The sequence below is a fragment of the Dermacentor variabilis genome, unplaced genomic scaffold, assembly GCF_050947875.1.
Source record: "Dermacentor variabilis isolate Ectoservices unplaced genomic scaffold, ASM5094787v1 scaffold_12, whole genome shotgun sequence".
NCBI lineage: Eukaryota > Metazoa > Arthropoda > Arachnida > Ixodida > Ixodidae > Dermacentor > Dermacentor variabilis.
This window is the reverse complement of record NW_027460280.1, coordinates 6,587,268-6,603,131: the sequence shown is the minus strand read 5'-3', so window position 1 is coordinate 6,603,131 and position 15,864 is coordinate 6,587,268. Positions and strand designations below refer to the sequence as shown.

Sequence of the window (15,864 nt, the reverse complement as noted above, 5' to 3'; positions counted from 1 at the left end):
CCCTTGGGATGGTTCAGGACCCCTTTTAAGGAGAGGAGTGAAAAAATTGGTATGAAGTGGTTGGTTTGCAGGGGTTTTTTTGCAGGAGTAATTTTCTGACATTTTTGAAGAGTAAAACTGCAAACCTAATTACTGCACTAGGTGCGATACCTGCACAATCTGTGTGTAGATGATGCTGTTTGGCCCCATGGTCCGGGAATTCTAGGAGGGCAGGGGGTTGTTCTCCCCTTGCGGATGCCGATGGCTATGCGATGCGACCTTCTCACCAATACCGAAGCTGTCAATTATGCATGCGTTTTGAAATTCACTATTATTTCACACATAAACATGTACAAAAAAATGTTTATACAGTAAAATCAACGTGCAGGCCATATGCAAATTTCAGCTTGAGGTGTGCCTTCACGTCGGAGCGTATTTTGCCTTGAGGTGTGGTATCCCGACAGCACGGCCCGTGCTGTGCCGTGAAACTCGTTTTAAGGCAAAGTGCCATCATAGTTGCCGAAGCGTTTGGGAACAGAGCCGCTGGCCACATCTTTCACACATCTGCAAATGGAGACTTTTTACAGATTTGCGTGTTATATGCAGTTATTTGCTTGGGCTCCGAGCAGTCTTTTTTTTTTTTTCTCTCGGGTGGTGGTGCGGCTTATAAACAGAAAAATACGCATATTTGTTTCGAATACTGCAATTTAAGCTCAAGTGAATATAGAATAGGGTATATTCAATCAAATATTTGCACAAGCGGTCAGTGTCTTGGCCCTTCTTTACTATGTATCATACCGACCAGACGCGCTTTCATCATATTCTAGACTTGGTGACACTGGGTATGTGTCGGTCTTCAATTTACCTTCTTCATGCTAACTTGGGTCACGATTATGTGTTGTCGCTGGGTGTAATCAAATCGGTATCATATATATTCTGGCAATCTTGCTTATATACACACAGACATGCATAGACTCGAAGGTGCCACTGCTAGATAGTGCAGCATGTCCAGAGGGAAGCCTGGCTGCAGCACACGCCTCATACACGACGTGTTCTATAGGCGGCACTGGCAATACGGTGTGTCACTACAGTGCTTCAATGCTAATCGCATTAACGTCGACCTGGGATGGTTTCAGTCAGAATTTTTATGCAATGTTGATTTCAGAGAAATAGAATTGATAATTAAGAGTTATTAAAGCCATTTTCTAGTGAATGCCTTGTATACCGTAATGTATGGTGCCTTTAGAAAAGACGCGACACAAGTGCAAGCTGAAATAGTCGTCTTTAATCTATGATACAGGTGAGATTATGGAACACCGTTATTATACAAACTCTCCACCGGGGAAGAGACAAGGCACAAAGGGGCAGCCCCCCCCCTCCGACGTTAAGTAGGCCGCTGCCCGGGGCGGCGAGAGTCTTTCAAAGACTAGCACGGGACCCGTAAGCGCTTTTGTACTGCCGGCGGAGAAGGGAGGGGGCTATTGCACAAGACAGGGAGCATTTTACAGTGCGGAATGCTAGGAACCGCTGCTGTGCAGAGCCGCTGCGCTGCCGTTCATCATCAGTGGTGCCGGGAAGGCCGGGGAGCCGCCGCCGCCGCCAGCCGCATTGTTGGAGTTGCGCAGCACCGTGTACACGTCCTCGACGCGGCTCAGCTTGTCGAAGAACGGCATGAGGTCCCGCAGCTCGGTGTCCGACATGTCGTCGAACCAGGAGCCCACAGGCACCTGCGAAGGCACAGAGCATCCTTTCGTGCCAGCATGTCGCATCAAGCATGTTTCACATTTGGGGCGCAGGAGTTGCTCCATGCGAACAACTTAGTCGCTACAATATGACTTCCATCAGTGTCAACACACGGGATGAGCCAACACCACCTACATCTTGGAGGTGTCCAGGTGTTGGATGAGGTGCTTTCTTATTTAACAACGTCACAATAAAGCAGCAATGCATCACGGCAGTGTTCATGACTGGTTGCCAACATAACAAAGCTGGAAAGAGGCTAGTTGATGATAGTATGGACAACATGTGCAGCGTGTTAACAGCATCTGCTGTGCAGGGAGAGCAGTACTGGTTGATAAAATTGGGCTGGACTTCTCTGCATAGAAAGCGGTGTGCATCTTACATTGCTGCAATTGATATATTTTTCATTATTCATGTACCCTAAAGGCCATGCTTGGTATTACATGGGGCAACAAAACTGTTACAAAAAAAGTGAGTTTAACACAAACAATTGGTATATGCAGCTATGACAACACTCAATAAAATACAGACTATACAGGCTTGGCATACAGAATGCAAAAGTGGCAGGCCTCATAAATATTTAATAAATGCAAAGAAACTTGCCAAGTTTCGGATATCATGTTTTTACTAGTGTAGTCCCTATTGCAGTTGAAAAAATGAAATGCATATGATGTTACAATTACTTTCTTCAGTTACTTTACTGACAACTTTGCCCCCTTACTCAATGCCCCCCCCCCCCCCCCCCATGTAGGGTATTTCACAAATAAAATAATGAAGACAAGCTGCAACACGCGATGCAGCACTTGAATTTTTCAGAACTCTCAGTGACAGTAAAACCGTGGTCGCAGAAGCCTCAGTATATGCTTATTCATCTTGGGGCTACACCAGGCACTGGCTGACAAACCACTCAGTATATGCTTATTCATCTTGGGGCTACACCAGGCACTGGCTGACAAACCAACACAATATGGCTCAAAAGCGATGGGCACTTCAAACATTGGTGCCAGGAAATTACCTACAGATTATTCTATTTTCAGGTTTTCATTGGCCCTACCGGGAGTACGATTTACTCGAATGTAACGCGCACATTTCTTTCAATAAAGCGGGTCCAAAAATAGCCTGCGCGCTAGCCTGTCCGTAAATGTGTTACATAGGCTCCAGCCTATAGTGCTTAGATACGGAACCACTGTTTATGGTCACTGCACGGTTCGCTGGCAGCGCAGGGTGAATTCGCTTCTGCGTTAATTTTTGAAGAATACTGGTACTAACATTGATATCTTTAAGATTAAAGCTTCCAAGTTTCAACGCTTTGTTAACAGAAACTATTGCGCTTAAACATTTCTGGTACAGTCAGTTCACCGTTCCATATGTTCCTGCACGTGATTTAAGACCAAAATACCGTTACTGCATTCCTCGCTCCTCAACCCGGTACGGAAAGCGCACACGTCAATGCTATCTATGTACCTGCCTGTTATAATAGTATGCCACCTAGTTTATTCCGCACGAGAACAAAATACACCAAAAAATTTTGCGGTATTTAACAGGGATAGGCAGGCATTGTCTCCGCATTGCTTCCTGCCCCATAATTATTTTATCTAGTGTTACTGTCTTAATTTCGAATTACCGTCATCTCATTTGATGTTGTTTCGACTCCCTGTATTGTTAAACTTTTTCATCTTTTTTGTTTAGAATTGATGTGAATAAAAGTACCATCCATCCATCCATCCATCCATCCGTCCGTCCATCCATCCATCCGTCCGTCCGTCCAATCGAGTACGACCCTAAATCTGCGTTACCACATCATTATCGGCATGGCCGCCTCGCACGCGCTTTTAGCCTAGCTGCCGTAGCTTTCTCCATGTGCTGTAGCACGTGTGCTTATACTCCGTTTCAAACACCAGGTGTAATGCTGTGGAGGCTAGAGAGACTTTCTGCAGTGGGCTGCGTCCGCAGTTCGAAGTAATTTGATGTACTTGATCGCAATTGTGTGAAACTGTACTTTATAGGGGCTCAGTATTGAATGAAGAACGTTTTAATCTTTAGAAACAAAGAAACTGTAGTATATGGTTATCTAATGCGTTGTTTTAGATCAATTTGTTTTTCACTGCGTTTGTTTTCAGGTTTTCTTATTGGCAGCTCGTTGCGGCAGCCCCACGCTCGCGCGAGCCCTTGGTGTGCAGTGAGGCATGGCCGGAATGCGCGGAGTGATGCATTTTCATCACCGAACTTCTTGCATAGCTTCCACAGCGTTGCACGTGATGTGTGCAACGCAGGTTAGTGCACCGTCCGTCTTCCCAGTCTTCGCGTTTTCCGCATTTGCTCTATCAGCATGGAAGTGCTGACTGCAAAGACATGCCGAGTTCATCACGATGCCGCAATTAAAAGGAAAGTGATCACGTGTGCGGAGCCGGACGGAAATCGGACCGCATCACGGCGTTCGGAGTTCCCGAAACTTGCGTGCGGGACTGGCACAAACAGGAGAAGCTTTCCGCCGGCTGCTACGTACTGTTGTGCCATTACCACAAGCCCGGATTCCGAATCAGCAAGATGCAGAATTTATCCTGCGAGCGCCCTTTGGACAAACCCGGGGCTGCGCCGAAAGGCACAGCGCCCTAATTCTCCCTTGACAAGTCAAGATGCTGAGCCGTCAGGCAGTGGTGTCCTCCGGAGAAGCATCGGCGGGCAACATGTTCAAACGTGTCGCCAAGTGCCAGACAGCCCGGCGCCGTACCTCCCCTTCCCTGGAGGTCACCGCGCCCGCCAGTTTTGAACGGGGTGGCCAGCGTGGTCGCTGATTGGACCCCTCCGACGACCGTCGAGTGCTCACTTTGTATTGGGCCGTTTGAGTGACAATGGTTTCTGGGGGCTTATAAGCCGCGGCGCGCCGCCTGGAAAACCGGATCCGCCGACCCACCGGGAGCAGAGTGCCGCTCTCGACTGGAGTGAGATGTGTCACGCGTTTTCGCCGGACGTCGCCGTGCGGGAACAGTCGCGTTTGCTGTGAGCTCTCGGCCCCAGTGCCGATCCCTTCATGTCCTGTATAATGACCTGTATATAGTGTATAAAGTCCCTTTTGTTATTCTCACCGACGCCTGACTCGGAGTCTTCGCTACCAACGCTCTGTCACGAAACGGGTGACGAGCGCTACGGGACCACCTCAAAGTCGTAACAGTGGCGGCAGCGGTGGGATGTAACAGTGGATGGCAGCTACGGGATTGACCGGCATCAGCTACCTCGGCGCGGTGAGTGCCTGAAGTTTACCTCAAACACCAGACTTTCTCTGACACAGGTTATAGTAGCTTAGGGAAGGATTTGGTGTTGCATTGTGATAACCTTGTGTGTTTCAAGCCTAGTAAGAGTGTTTTGAAAACCAGGGGATGCTGAGGGGGTAAACAGGGCAGTGTGTGAAATACTTGCATATGTCTTACTAGTAGCATTATAGTAGCGCACGGCAGGTATATTCAAAAAGGGTAAACAGCAGGAGGACAGTGTGAACGATGGAAAAGTACAAGGTGAAGGAACTTCTCGAAATTTGTGAGGAGTTGGGCATTGAGTTGGGCTCAACCAAAAGAAAGAATGCGATCCTTGAGGTCATGAGGACTGGGGACGTAACGGCTGAGGAAGCCGCAGAGGCCTTGGCGGGTATCAATGAACGTCGGGAAAGGGAGGAGAAGGAACGTTGCGAGGAGGAAAGGAAAGAAAAGGAACGTCGCGAGGAGGAAAAGAGGGAGAAGGAACGTTGCGAAGAGGAAAGGAAAGAAAAGGAACGTCGGGAGTGGCAGGCAGAAAAGGAACGTCGGGAGTTGCAGGCAGAAAGGGAACGTCGCGAGCACGAGCTTAAAATGAAAGAGTTGGAGACACGAAACAGCTCGCCGGCGCCTAGTCTCACTTCTAACGTTCCAAGAATACGCGATCAACTTCCACCCTTTGTCGTCGGAGAGGATATGGCCAAATACCTCGTGAAATTTGAGCACGTGTGCGAACGGAATAGCATTGAGCGATCCCTCTGGGCACAGAATCTGTTAGCCTTGCTTCCTGGGGAGGCATCAGACGTAATAACTTGCTTATCGAAAGAGGCGTTTGAGAGCTACAGTGATGTGAAGGAAGCGCTACTGCGGAAGTACAAATTGTCGCCCGAAGCTTTCCGGCAGAGGTTCCGGTATGCAAAAAAGGGCAAGGAGTCGAATGTTGACTTCGCGTTTCGTCTAAAAGCCGACCTGGTGGAATGGCTGAAGGGCGAAGAGGTTTACGACGACCGCGACAAAATCGTCGAATGCATCGCGTTGGAGCAGTTCTACCGTTGCATTGATGAGGAGGTCAGGCTCTGGCTGCAAGATAGGCTAAAGGAGGTTAAGCTAAACAAGGCAGCAGAGTTAGCGGAAGAGTATTACACCCGCCGCAGATTGCACAGCAAGGCAGTGCGCGTAGAAAAAGCAGATAGGAGAGATGGGTTTTCCGGAAGGCCCGAAAAACGGAAATGTTACAATTGCAAAAAGCAAGGGCACATCGCTGCGAACTGCCCAGAGAAAGTTGCTTTTGCAACAAAACAGCGAAACGATACGACGCGTTCTTTTGAAAAACGGAAACCGTTAACCTGCTACAATTGCAAAAAGCAAGGGCACATCGCTGCAAGCTGCCCAGAGAGAATTGCTTTTGCAACAATACAGGAAACTCACAAAAACATACGTCTATTGGAGCCCTATGTGCAGGAAATTAAGATAAACGGTAAGAAGTGCCGTGCGCTTCGGGACTCTGCAGCAACTATGGACGTTGTTCACCCGTCTTTCGTCTCCTCGAGTGATCTTACGGGAGAGTGCGCTAGGATACGGCAAGTGGCCGAGGAGGAGAGTGTCTGTTTACCGATCGCAACGGTTATCATTGAAGGAGAGTTTGGGAAACTTAACACCGAAGCCGCTGTGTCAGCCGCCCTCCCGGAGCACTTTTCCTACCTCTTCTCAAATAACTCGGAGCAGCTGCTGAAGGATCAGAGCAAATCATTCTTTGCCGACGTGGCGTACATGGCGCTCACGCGATCCAAAGCGCTCCCGCTGTCGAGGGAACTTGACTTTGCGTCGGTGAGCGAAAGGCGGTGCGGCACACGGACTGATCAAGGTAACTTGAGTGGCGAGCAGTCACGGGAGAGGCAGAGCTCGAAGGCTGGCCTAGGCGAGCGGGTCCTGGAAGTGAGTGGGAGTGACGCGTGCAGTGCTAGCCGCGATATAGACGCGACGCCGCAATTAGGCGACGCGGGCTCCACACTCGCTCCGGTTTCCGCCAGCTGGCAGGAGCAGGCGGCAGTTGAAAGAGAAACTCTGATTCGCGACCAACAGGAAGACTGTTCACTAGCCGATCTGAGGAAGAGCGTCAAACGGGGAGTGGAAAAAAAGTGGGTTTCATTTGGCAAGGAATCTGGCTTATTGTACCACCGCTACACGGATAAGCAGGGTCGCAAATATAAGCAGCTTCGGATTCCGCGAAAATATCGCCGGGAAAAATGACCTCATTTGCTTCCTCAGTAGTATGTTTTCGGTCCAAGTGATTTCAAGGGGACCATTCTATTTGTCATTGTTATTGCTGATTATTACTTGTTCCTGATCTTTTGGTGTATTGTTCATTTGAAAAAGGGTTGTTTGAGCCTTGTATACTGGATCGTACACCTGCCTCTTGTTGCAGCGGGAGCAAAAAGGGGGATAGCAATTCAGTTAGGTTGATTTGGATTATAGCCTTGTCTGGTGTTTGACGGGAGACAGAGGGCACTTGTTCGTGTTGGGTGTTGCCTTTTGCCGGTCGGTTTTGCAAGCTGCAGAACGACCAATCGGGACCAGTGGCGAGAAGCAAGGGCTTAGGAACGACCCGAGCGGAGCTGGTTGAGGTGCCTTGGCGACAACGCGGTGAGCCGAGCTCCGATCCTGGCGAGTGGGACCTGGGCACGTGAAGTGACCTGGCGTCCCGACACTGGACGTGAACTTGGACGAGCCTGACGAACGTGCGCGCCTGGCATCCGAGCCACGTGGAGGCAGCTCGTCTTCCCGGCGCCTTATCTGAGGGCGGGGATGCTGTTGTGCCATTACCACAAGCCCGGATTCCGAATCAGCAAGATGCAGAATTTATCCTGCGAGCGCCCTTTGGACAAACCCGGGGCTGCGCCGAAAGGCACAGCGCCCTAATTCTCCCTTGACAAGTCAAGATGCTGAGCCGTCAGGCAGTGGTGTCCTCCGGAGAAGCATCGGCGGGCAACATGTTCAAACGTGTCGCCAAGTGCCAGACAGCCCGGCGCCGTACCTCCCCTTCCCTGGAGGTCACCGCGCCCGCCAGTTTTGAACGGGGTGGCCAGCGTGGTCGCTGATTGGACCCCTCCGACGACCGTCGAGTGCTCACTTTGTATTGGGCCGTTTGAGTGACAATGGTTTCTGGGGGCTTATAAGCCGCGGCGCGCCGCCTGGAAAACCGGATCCGCCGACCCACCGGGAGCAGAGTGCCGCTCTCGACTGGAGTGAGATGTGTCACGCGTTTTCGCCGGACGTCGCCGTGCGGGAACAGTCGCGTTTGCTGTGAGCTCTCGGCCCCAGTGCCGATCCCTTCATGTCCTGTATAATGACCTGTATATAGTGTATAAAGTCCCTTTTGTTATTCTCACCGACGCCTGACTCGGAGTCTTCGCTACCAACGCTCTGTCACGAAACGGGTGACGAGCGCTACGGGACCACCTCAAAGTCGTAACAGTACAGCGTAGCCACGCGGCGCCTATCTTGAAAGCAATCTGCGACGGAGGCAAGAGTCTACGCACCTAAGCGCACCCACGCTGTGTGCTCGTCCCTTCATGCACGTTGAAGCGAGAGGCCACACAAAGGTTAATTCGCTCGCTCCTGCTGCCGCACTTCCCCACTCCTGTGTTTTGATAAAGAGTTTCCGCAGTCATTGCGTTCCATGTTTTCTTGTGCGCGTGATACCATGCTAGTTAATTTAGTTAGTAAGCAAATGTTTAAAAGTTTATACAGCTGATAAAACTGCAACCCTTACTTCCCTCCCGTATAGCTGTTTACTAATTTGCTATCGTAACCGCTGCTTCGCCTTTGGGGCAAAACTGCGACTTTTATATATATTGCAGCTTTAGTGTAATGGGAGTAAATCTGTTTTTCCAAATGAGAGAAATTTGTATTCCTGTATGAAAGAATGAGGTGCGCGGTAATGTAAAGGACTTTTTTTGTAGGCCGCGGCAAACAGGTGCGCATTAAAATTGAGTGTTTTTTTCCCTTCTTTTTGGCACGGAAAACGGGTGCGCGTTACAATCGAGTAAATACGGTACTGTCTCCAGCAACAATGAAGCATTGTGCTTTAAGAAGCAAGGCATTGAGTGCACAATCTTGCGTGCAAGGTGTTCATGCATTATACATAACGCTATTCCCTTCAGCGAGTTTTCAGTCTCGCTGCTGGTGTCTTCACAAAACGAAAGGTTAACATATTGAAAACCAATGGTTAGTGAAGATAAAAGAGTACATCCTCCTCTGCAGATGAGCTGTAGAGGAGGATGCACCGAGAGAGTCAGGCCAGCTCATTCTATTTAGTGTATTTGTGCAACGTTAATAAGTTTACAGGCCGCCATTGGAATCTGAACCTGGCAACGTTTAACGTTAGAACGCTATCTAGTGAGGCGAGTCTAGCAGTGTTATTGGAGGAATTAGAGGGTAGTAAATGGGATATAATAGGGCTCAGTGAAGTTAGGAGGACAAAAGAAGCATATACAGTGCTAAAAAGCGGGCACGTACTGTGCTACCGGGGCTTAGCGGAGAGACGAGAACTAGGAGTCGGATTCCTGATTAATAAGGAAATAGCTGGTAACATACAGGAATTCTATAGCACTAACGAGAGGGTGGCAGGTCTTGTTGTGAAACTTAATAAGAGGTACAAATTGAAGGTGGTACAAGTCTATGCCCCTACATGCAGTCATGATGACCAGGAAGTCGAAAGCTTTTATGAAGACGTGGAATCGGCGATGGGTAAAGTAAAAAAATACACTATACTGATGGGCGACTTCAATGCCAGGGTAGGCAAGAACCAGGCTGGAGACAAGTCAGTGGGGGAATATGGCATAGGCTCTAGGAATAGCAGAGGAGAATTATTAGTAGAGTTTGTAGAACAGAATAATATGCGGATAATGAACACCTTTTTCCGCAAGCGGGTTAGTCGAAAGTGGACGTGGAGGAGCCCGAATGGTGAGACTAGAAATGAAATCGACTTCATACTCTGCGCGAACCCTGGCATAATACAAGATGTAGACGTGCTCGGCAAGGTACGCTGCAGTGACCATAGGATGGTAAGAACTCGAATTAGCCTAGACTTGAGGAGGGAACGGAAGAAACTGGTACACAAGAAGCCAATCAATGAGTTAGCGGTAAGAGGGAAACTAGAGGAATTCCGGATCAAGCTACAGAACAGGTATTCGGCTTTAACTCAGGAAGAGGACCTTAGTGTTGAAGCAATGAACGACTATCTCATGGGAACCATTAAGGAGTGCGCAATAGAAGTCGGTGGTAACTCCGTTAGACAGGAAACCAGTAAGCTATCGCAGGAGACGAAAGATCTGATCAAGAAACGCCAATGTATGAAAGCCTCTAACCCTACAGCTAGAATAGAACTGGCAGAACTTTCTAAGTTAATCAACAAGCGTAAGACAGCGGACATCAGGAACTATAATATGGATAGAATTGAACAGGCTCTCAGGAACGGAGGAAGCCTAAAAACAGTGAAGAAGAAACTAGGAATAGGCAAGAATCAGATGTGTGCGTTAAGAGACAAAGCCGGCAATATCGTTACTAATATGGATGAGATAGTTCAAGTGGCTGAGGAGTTCTATAGAGATTTATACAGTACCAGTGGCACCCACGACGATAGTGAAAGAGAGAATAGCCTAGAGGAATTCGAAATCCCACAGGTAACGCCAGAAGAAGTAAAGAAAGCCTTAGGAGCTATGCAAAGGGGGAAGGCAGCTGGGGAGGATCAGGAAACAGCAGATTTGTTGAAGGATGGTGGTCAGATTGTTCTAGAGAAACTGGCCACCCTGTATACGCAATGCCTCATAACCTCGAGCGTACCGGAATCTTGGAAGAACGCTAACATAATCCTAATCCATAAGAAAGGGGACGCCAAAGACTTGAAAAATTATAGACCGATCAGCTTACTGTCCGTTGCCTACAAAGTATTTACTAAGGTAATCGCAAATAGAATCAGGAACACCTTAGACTTCTGTCAACCAAAGGACCAGGCAGGATTCCGTAAAGGCTACTCAACAATAGACCATATTCACACTATCAATCAAGTGATAGAGAAATGTGCAGAATATAACCAACCCTTATATATAGCTTTCATTGATTACGAGAAAGCGTTTGATTCAGTCGAAACCTCAGCAGTCATGGAGGCATTACGGAATCAGGGTGTAGATGAGCCATATGTAAAGATACTGGAAGATATCTATAGCGGCTCCACAGCCACCGTAGTCCTCCACAAAGAAAGCAACAAAATCCCTATAAAGAAAGGCGTCAGACAGGGAGATACGATATCTCCAATGCTATTCACAGCATGTTTACAGGAGGTATTCAGAGGCCTGGAGTGGGAAGAATTGGGGATAAAAGTTGATGGAGAATACCTTAGCAACTTGTGATTCGCTGATGATATTGCCTTGCTTAGTAACTCAGGAGACCAATTGCAATGCATGCTCACTGACCTGGAGAGGCAAAGCAGAAGGGTGGGTCTGAAAATTAATCTGCAGAAAACTAAAGTAATGTTTAACAGGCCCGGAAGAGAACAGCAGTTTACGACAGGTAGCGAAGCACTGGAAGGGGTAAGGGAATATATCTACTTAGGGCAGGTAGTGACCACGGATCCGGATCATGAGACTGAAATAACCAGAAGAATAAGAATGGGCTGGGGTGCGTTTGGCAGGCATTCTCAAATCATGAACAGCAGGTTGCCACTATCCCTCAAAAGGAAAGTGTGTAACAGCTGTGTGTTACCAGTACTCACATATGGGGCAGAAACCTGGAGGCTTACGAAAAGGGTTCTGCTGAAATTGAGGACGACGCAACGAGCTATGGAAAGAAGAATGATGGGTGTGACGTTAAGGGATAAGAAAAGAGCAGATTGGGTGAGGCAACAAACGCGGGTAAACGACATCTTAGTTGAAATCAAGAAAAAGAAATGGGCATGGGCCGGACATGTAATGAGGAGGGAAGATAACCGATGGTCACTAAGGGTTACGGACTGGATTCCAAGGGAAGGGATGCGTAGCAGGGGGCGGCAGAAAGTTAGGTGGGCGGATGACATTAAGACGTTTGCAGGGACAACATGGCCACAATTAGTACATGACCGGGGTAGTTGGAGAAGTATGGAAGAGGCCTTTGCCCTGCAGTGGGCGTAACTAGGCTGATGATGATGATGATGATGAATAAGTTTGAAAGCAAATTAACATAAAAGTAATCGATTACACTTCAATTAACATAAAAGTAATCGATTACACTTCACTAAAAGCTCAATTACTTTCCTGAGGCAACGACTGATAACACGTAAAAGTCTGGCCTTATCTCGGGCCCAATATGTGTTGGTGACGACTAAAGCGATTATTGTAGTAGCAACTTTCCCACAATGGCTTCCCGATTGCCACAGCGCCGGCCAGCTAAGTATCGTCATGGTCACACTAGGTGGCCAGGCCTAATGCATGCTGTTTTCATTGGAAAGCAGCGGGCAACCAAAATTTATGGTATAACAGCGAGTCGACACACCATTTTTTCACAGCAAAGTGCGAGAGGCCTATACACCGCTGCACCACAGATGAGGGCAAGGGCAATAACCTGAGTGACAACTTTGCTCGCGCTGCCATTTCAATACATCATACAAGTGTATCATGTTATAAAAACACAATTACCCTTACAGATTGTTCCATGGAGTAGGCAGTGATGCTGCTGGCATGCCAATATAATCCAATAGGTCCGAAAAATCAGTCGGCTGCTGCAGTAATAAAGCCCGAATTTCCTGGCAGCCATAATAAACATTACTAACCTTCATCACTGAAATGACTTAAAATTCAGGGCAATCAATGGGATTCATGCAACAGTCATGCATGAGCATTAGTTTTTCCATGTTGTGCCCCTTTTGCATGCAATGATGAGACAGACACTGATTAAAGGCACCAATGGCCAAACAATGTTGTCTTTCTCCCCAGAGCAAGTCTGACTCCTTCTTTTTGACTGTGAACTACCGACGCCTTGTCTCCGCTGCCAAACTGCTTTGCCTTTGCTCATCCGTCTTCATCGCATAGCCTCGGCATTCTTCCGCTGAGGCTCGGCTCACTCGTGCGACCCGTAGCCATCCATCCTTACCTTCAACTATACAAGCACGCAGAACAAAACCGCAATTATTGGAACGGGCAACATGTCTGGACTTGTCCAGGAGCAAAGTGCATCTGCTGACGATCGAGCGTCAACTGCGCAGGGCCGCATTCCAGTCCGCCGATTCCATGGGTCCGCACACCCAAGCGGATGATGCATACTATGATGCGCACTTCCCCCTCTTCCCTCCAGTTGCGCTGCATCTGTGCCAAGAATATCTAGAACACTGCCTGTGCTTCCCCTCTCTCGTGACGTCAGGTGCCTCTTCCACCTGTGTCGGCCTCTCCCCTCTTTTGCCGAACACAAGGGGACAAGACGGGTTTTCGTTGGCATGAGCGCTCTAACGCGAATGCATTAATATGAATTTCATTTACAAAAACGTCAGTTGCGATGATCATGAATGGTGAAAAGAGAGGCAATGATACCGTTCACTTTTCTAGTGGCGCAGCTTTAGCACAGTTTTCCTTATTTACAGCATGGATGTGGCAGCTTCAACAGAATATTGCACTAAGCAACTGGCGCAGCATTCCTATCATTTGGGATACTGATCATTTTGTTTATTAGTCAAACTTGTGGGTGGGTGGGCACAGAGGTGTGTGATTTGACACAGGTGCGGCTTTAAAGCACAACTGTTTTGGGCATGTCGAGTGCGGACAAAACACTACAAATAAATAAGTCAACTTTTCAGCAGCCTCACCTCCTGTCTTCATTGTGCCAGTTATCATGGGGAGGATGGAAGCTTCAATGCCGGACTGCACCAACAGCTTTTTGCTACAAAATGTTTTCAGGCAGTGAAGGTCAAGCGATAGCGCATGAATGTGACTTGTTGTGCTAGTGGTTTTAGGCAGGGGTCGAGCTGTATTGACTTATTTGTCGGCAGAAAGGAAACTTGGGTCATAAAGACTTTCCTCAAGCTTCATGAGTTTGTACAGCCATCCATTAGAAGATCCCGACCATCTTTAGGCACTGCTAGCAGACAGGCGTGATGCACAGGGCGCTGATCGTATCCGTGAAGTACATACATCCATGTTCTGAGAGGAGCCCCACTCTTCCGGCCATTACAGGCGGCATGCACTTGGGGGGATTTCCGTGAAAACAAAGCAGACATGATGTGATGTCACGTGGGTTCCAACAGGAGAGGAATGTTGCTAATGGGCCTCCTATGGGGATAGTGCTTTACAATTTTTGGTCTTGTGAAAGGCTTTTATGTTATTAACTCGTGTTAACAAAACAGTGCCAATCGCACAGAATTATAAAGTGGTTAGAAAGAAATGCACATTACCACTGCATACCACGACAAAACTAGCATAAACACAGCAAGTATATCAAAGACAGAGTGGAACAGTATCGCAGTAAATCGTAGTAATGTCTATACGCACCAACTGTCCCAGCTGTGGCGCTTTAGAAAAATAATTTCTCTAAAGAAATTATGAAAAAATTACACATATATAAGCATTACTTGCACAATATTTTTAAAAAAATATTTTGAATGGAAAAAAACATTGTTTGGCCACGTGAGCCTCATTTGAATTTCACGAAATGACGGAAAACGAGGCGAAAAAAGCAAATCCACCAAAAATCGACCATTTTGTGCATTATTTCAAAATGTGTTCTTGCGTTGTCTAAACATTGCTAGTTCATTATAAAACACTTTCACAAAATAACTTCATGTTTTTTTGTTCCTTAGCACCAAGATGAAAATGTGCAAATTGTAGAATTTTCTTCACAAGAAACAGTCAGGGGAGAAAACCTGGAATTACTTTTATAGAACTTTCCTTAAAACATACTATTTTCTTAAATTTTATTTTCACCTATGTGCTGCTCACAGGCTCTAAAATAAAAGCCTGAATTTGCCAAAAACGCTATTGTTACGGAAGGATGAAAGAAGAGAGAGGAAGAAGATTGCGGGATGCTGGCTGCTGCGTGTTGGTGGTCAGTCATCTTAACTACTCCGACTCATTTTGTATATGTATATTGTAAATACACTCTTTCTATACTCCAAACATCACTGTAACATATTAGTGAGAGGTGCGGGGCACCACGGCTGGAAACGGAGCTCCGCAGTGGACGTCGCCTCACCGTCCGCACCACGAATGACGGTGAGCACGCGGGATCAACGTCGTTGCCGCCTCCTACGTGACTGTCGCCACCTATGTCGCTCTCACCTTCGGTTGTCGTGCAACCCAAGGAGCCCGGAACTTTCTGCGAGACCGATGGCGCCAGCGTTGAAGAGTGGGTAGCCATGTACGAATGTGTGAGTGGAATCAACAGATGGGACCCTACTCTTATGCTAGCTAACCTGTTGTTCTACCTAAGAGGCACGGCAAAGGTGTGACACAAAAATCACGAAGAGGAACTAACCAGCTGGGACCAATGCAAAGAGAAGTTGGCAGAGTTGTTTGGCAAACCAGCCAGCCGTAAAACTGCCGCAAAGCAGGAACTGGCCTCCCGTGCCCAATGCCCCCCCCCCCCCCCCCCCCCCATAGTCCTATGTCTCGTACATCCAGGACGTGCTGGCACTTTGTCGTAAAGCCGATCGCAACACGACTGAAGCTGAAAAGGTCGGGCACGTGCTTAAGGGCATTGCTGACGATGCGTTTAATCTGCTCATGTACAAAAGCTTCTCTACAGTTGATGCTATCATTAAAGACTGCCGACAATTAGAGCAGGCCAAAAGCCGACGCGTCTTGCAACCATTTGTCAGGCTTCCCAATACTGCAGCAACGTCGACGTCTGAGGATCAAATCGCACAGCAGCAGCGTCG

At 47.8% G+C, this 15,864-nt stretch overlaps 1 protein-coding gene across 3 annotated transcripts in view; it reads right to left on the bottom strand.

Annotated features, from left to right (window-relative positions):
* Positions 1-1,242: 1,242 nt before the first annotated feature.
* Positions 1,243-15,864, bottom strand: part of LOC142566373 (carboxy-terminal domain RNA polymerase II polypeptide A small phosphatase 1-like) — a 305,196-nt gene continuing 290,574 nt past the window's right edge. For all 3 annotated transcript variants that reach the window (XM_075677321.1, XM_075677322.1, XM_075677325.1), the window contains one exon: positions 1,243-1,706. In XM_075677321.1, coding sequence (XP_075533436.1) covers positions 1,497-1,706 — 210 coding nt within the window. In that variant the 3' untranslated portion in view covers positions 1,243-1,496. The remainder of the gene's footprint in view (positions 1,707-15,864) is intronic.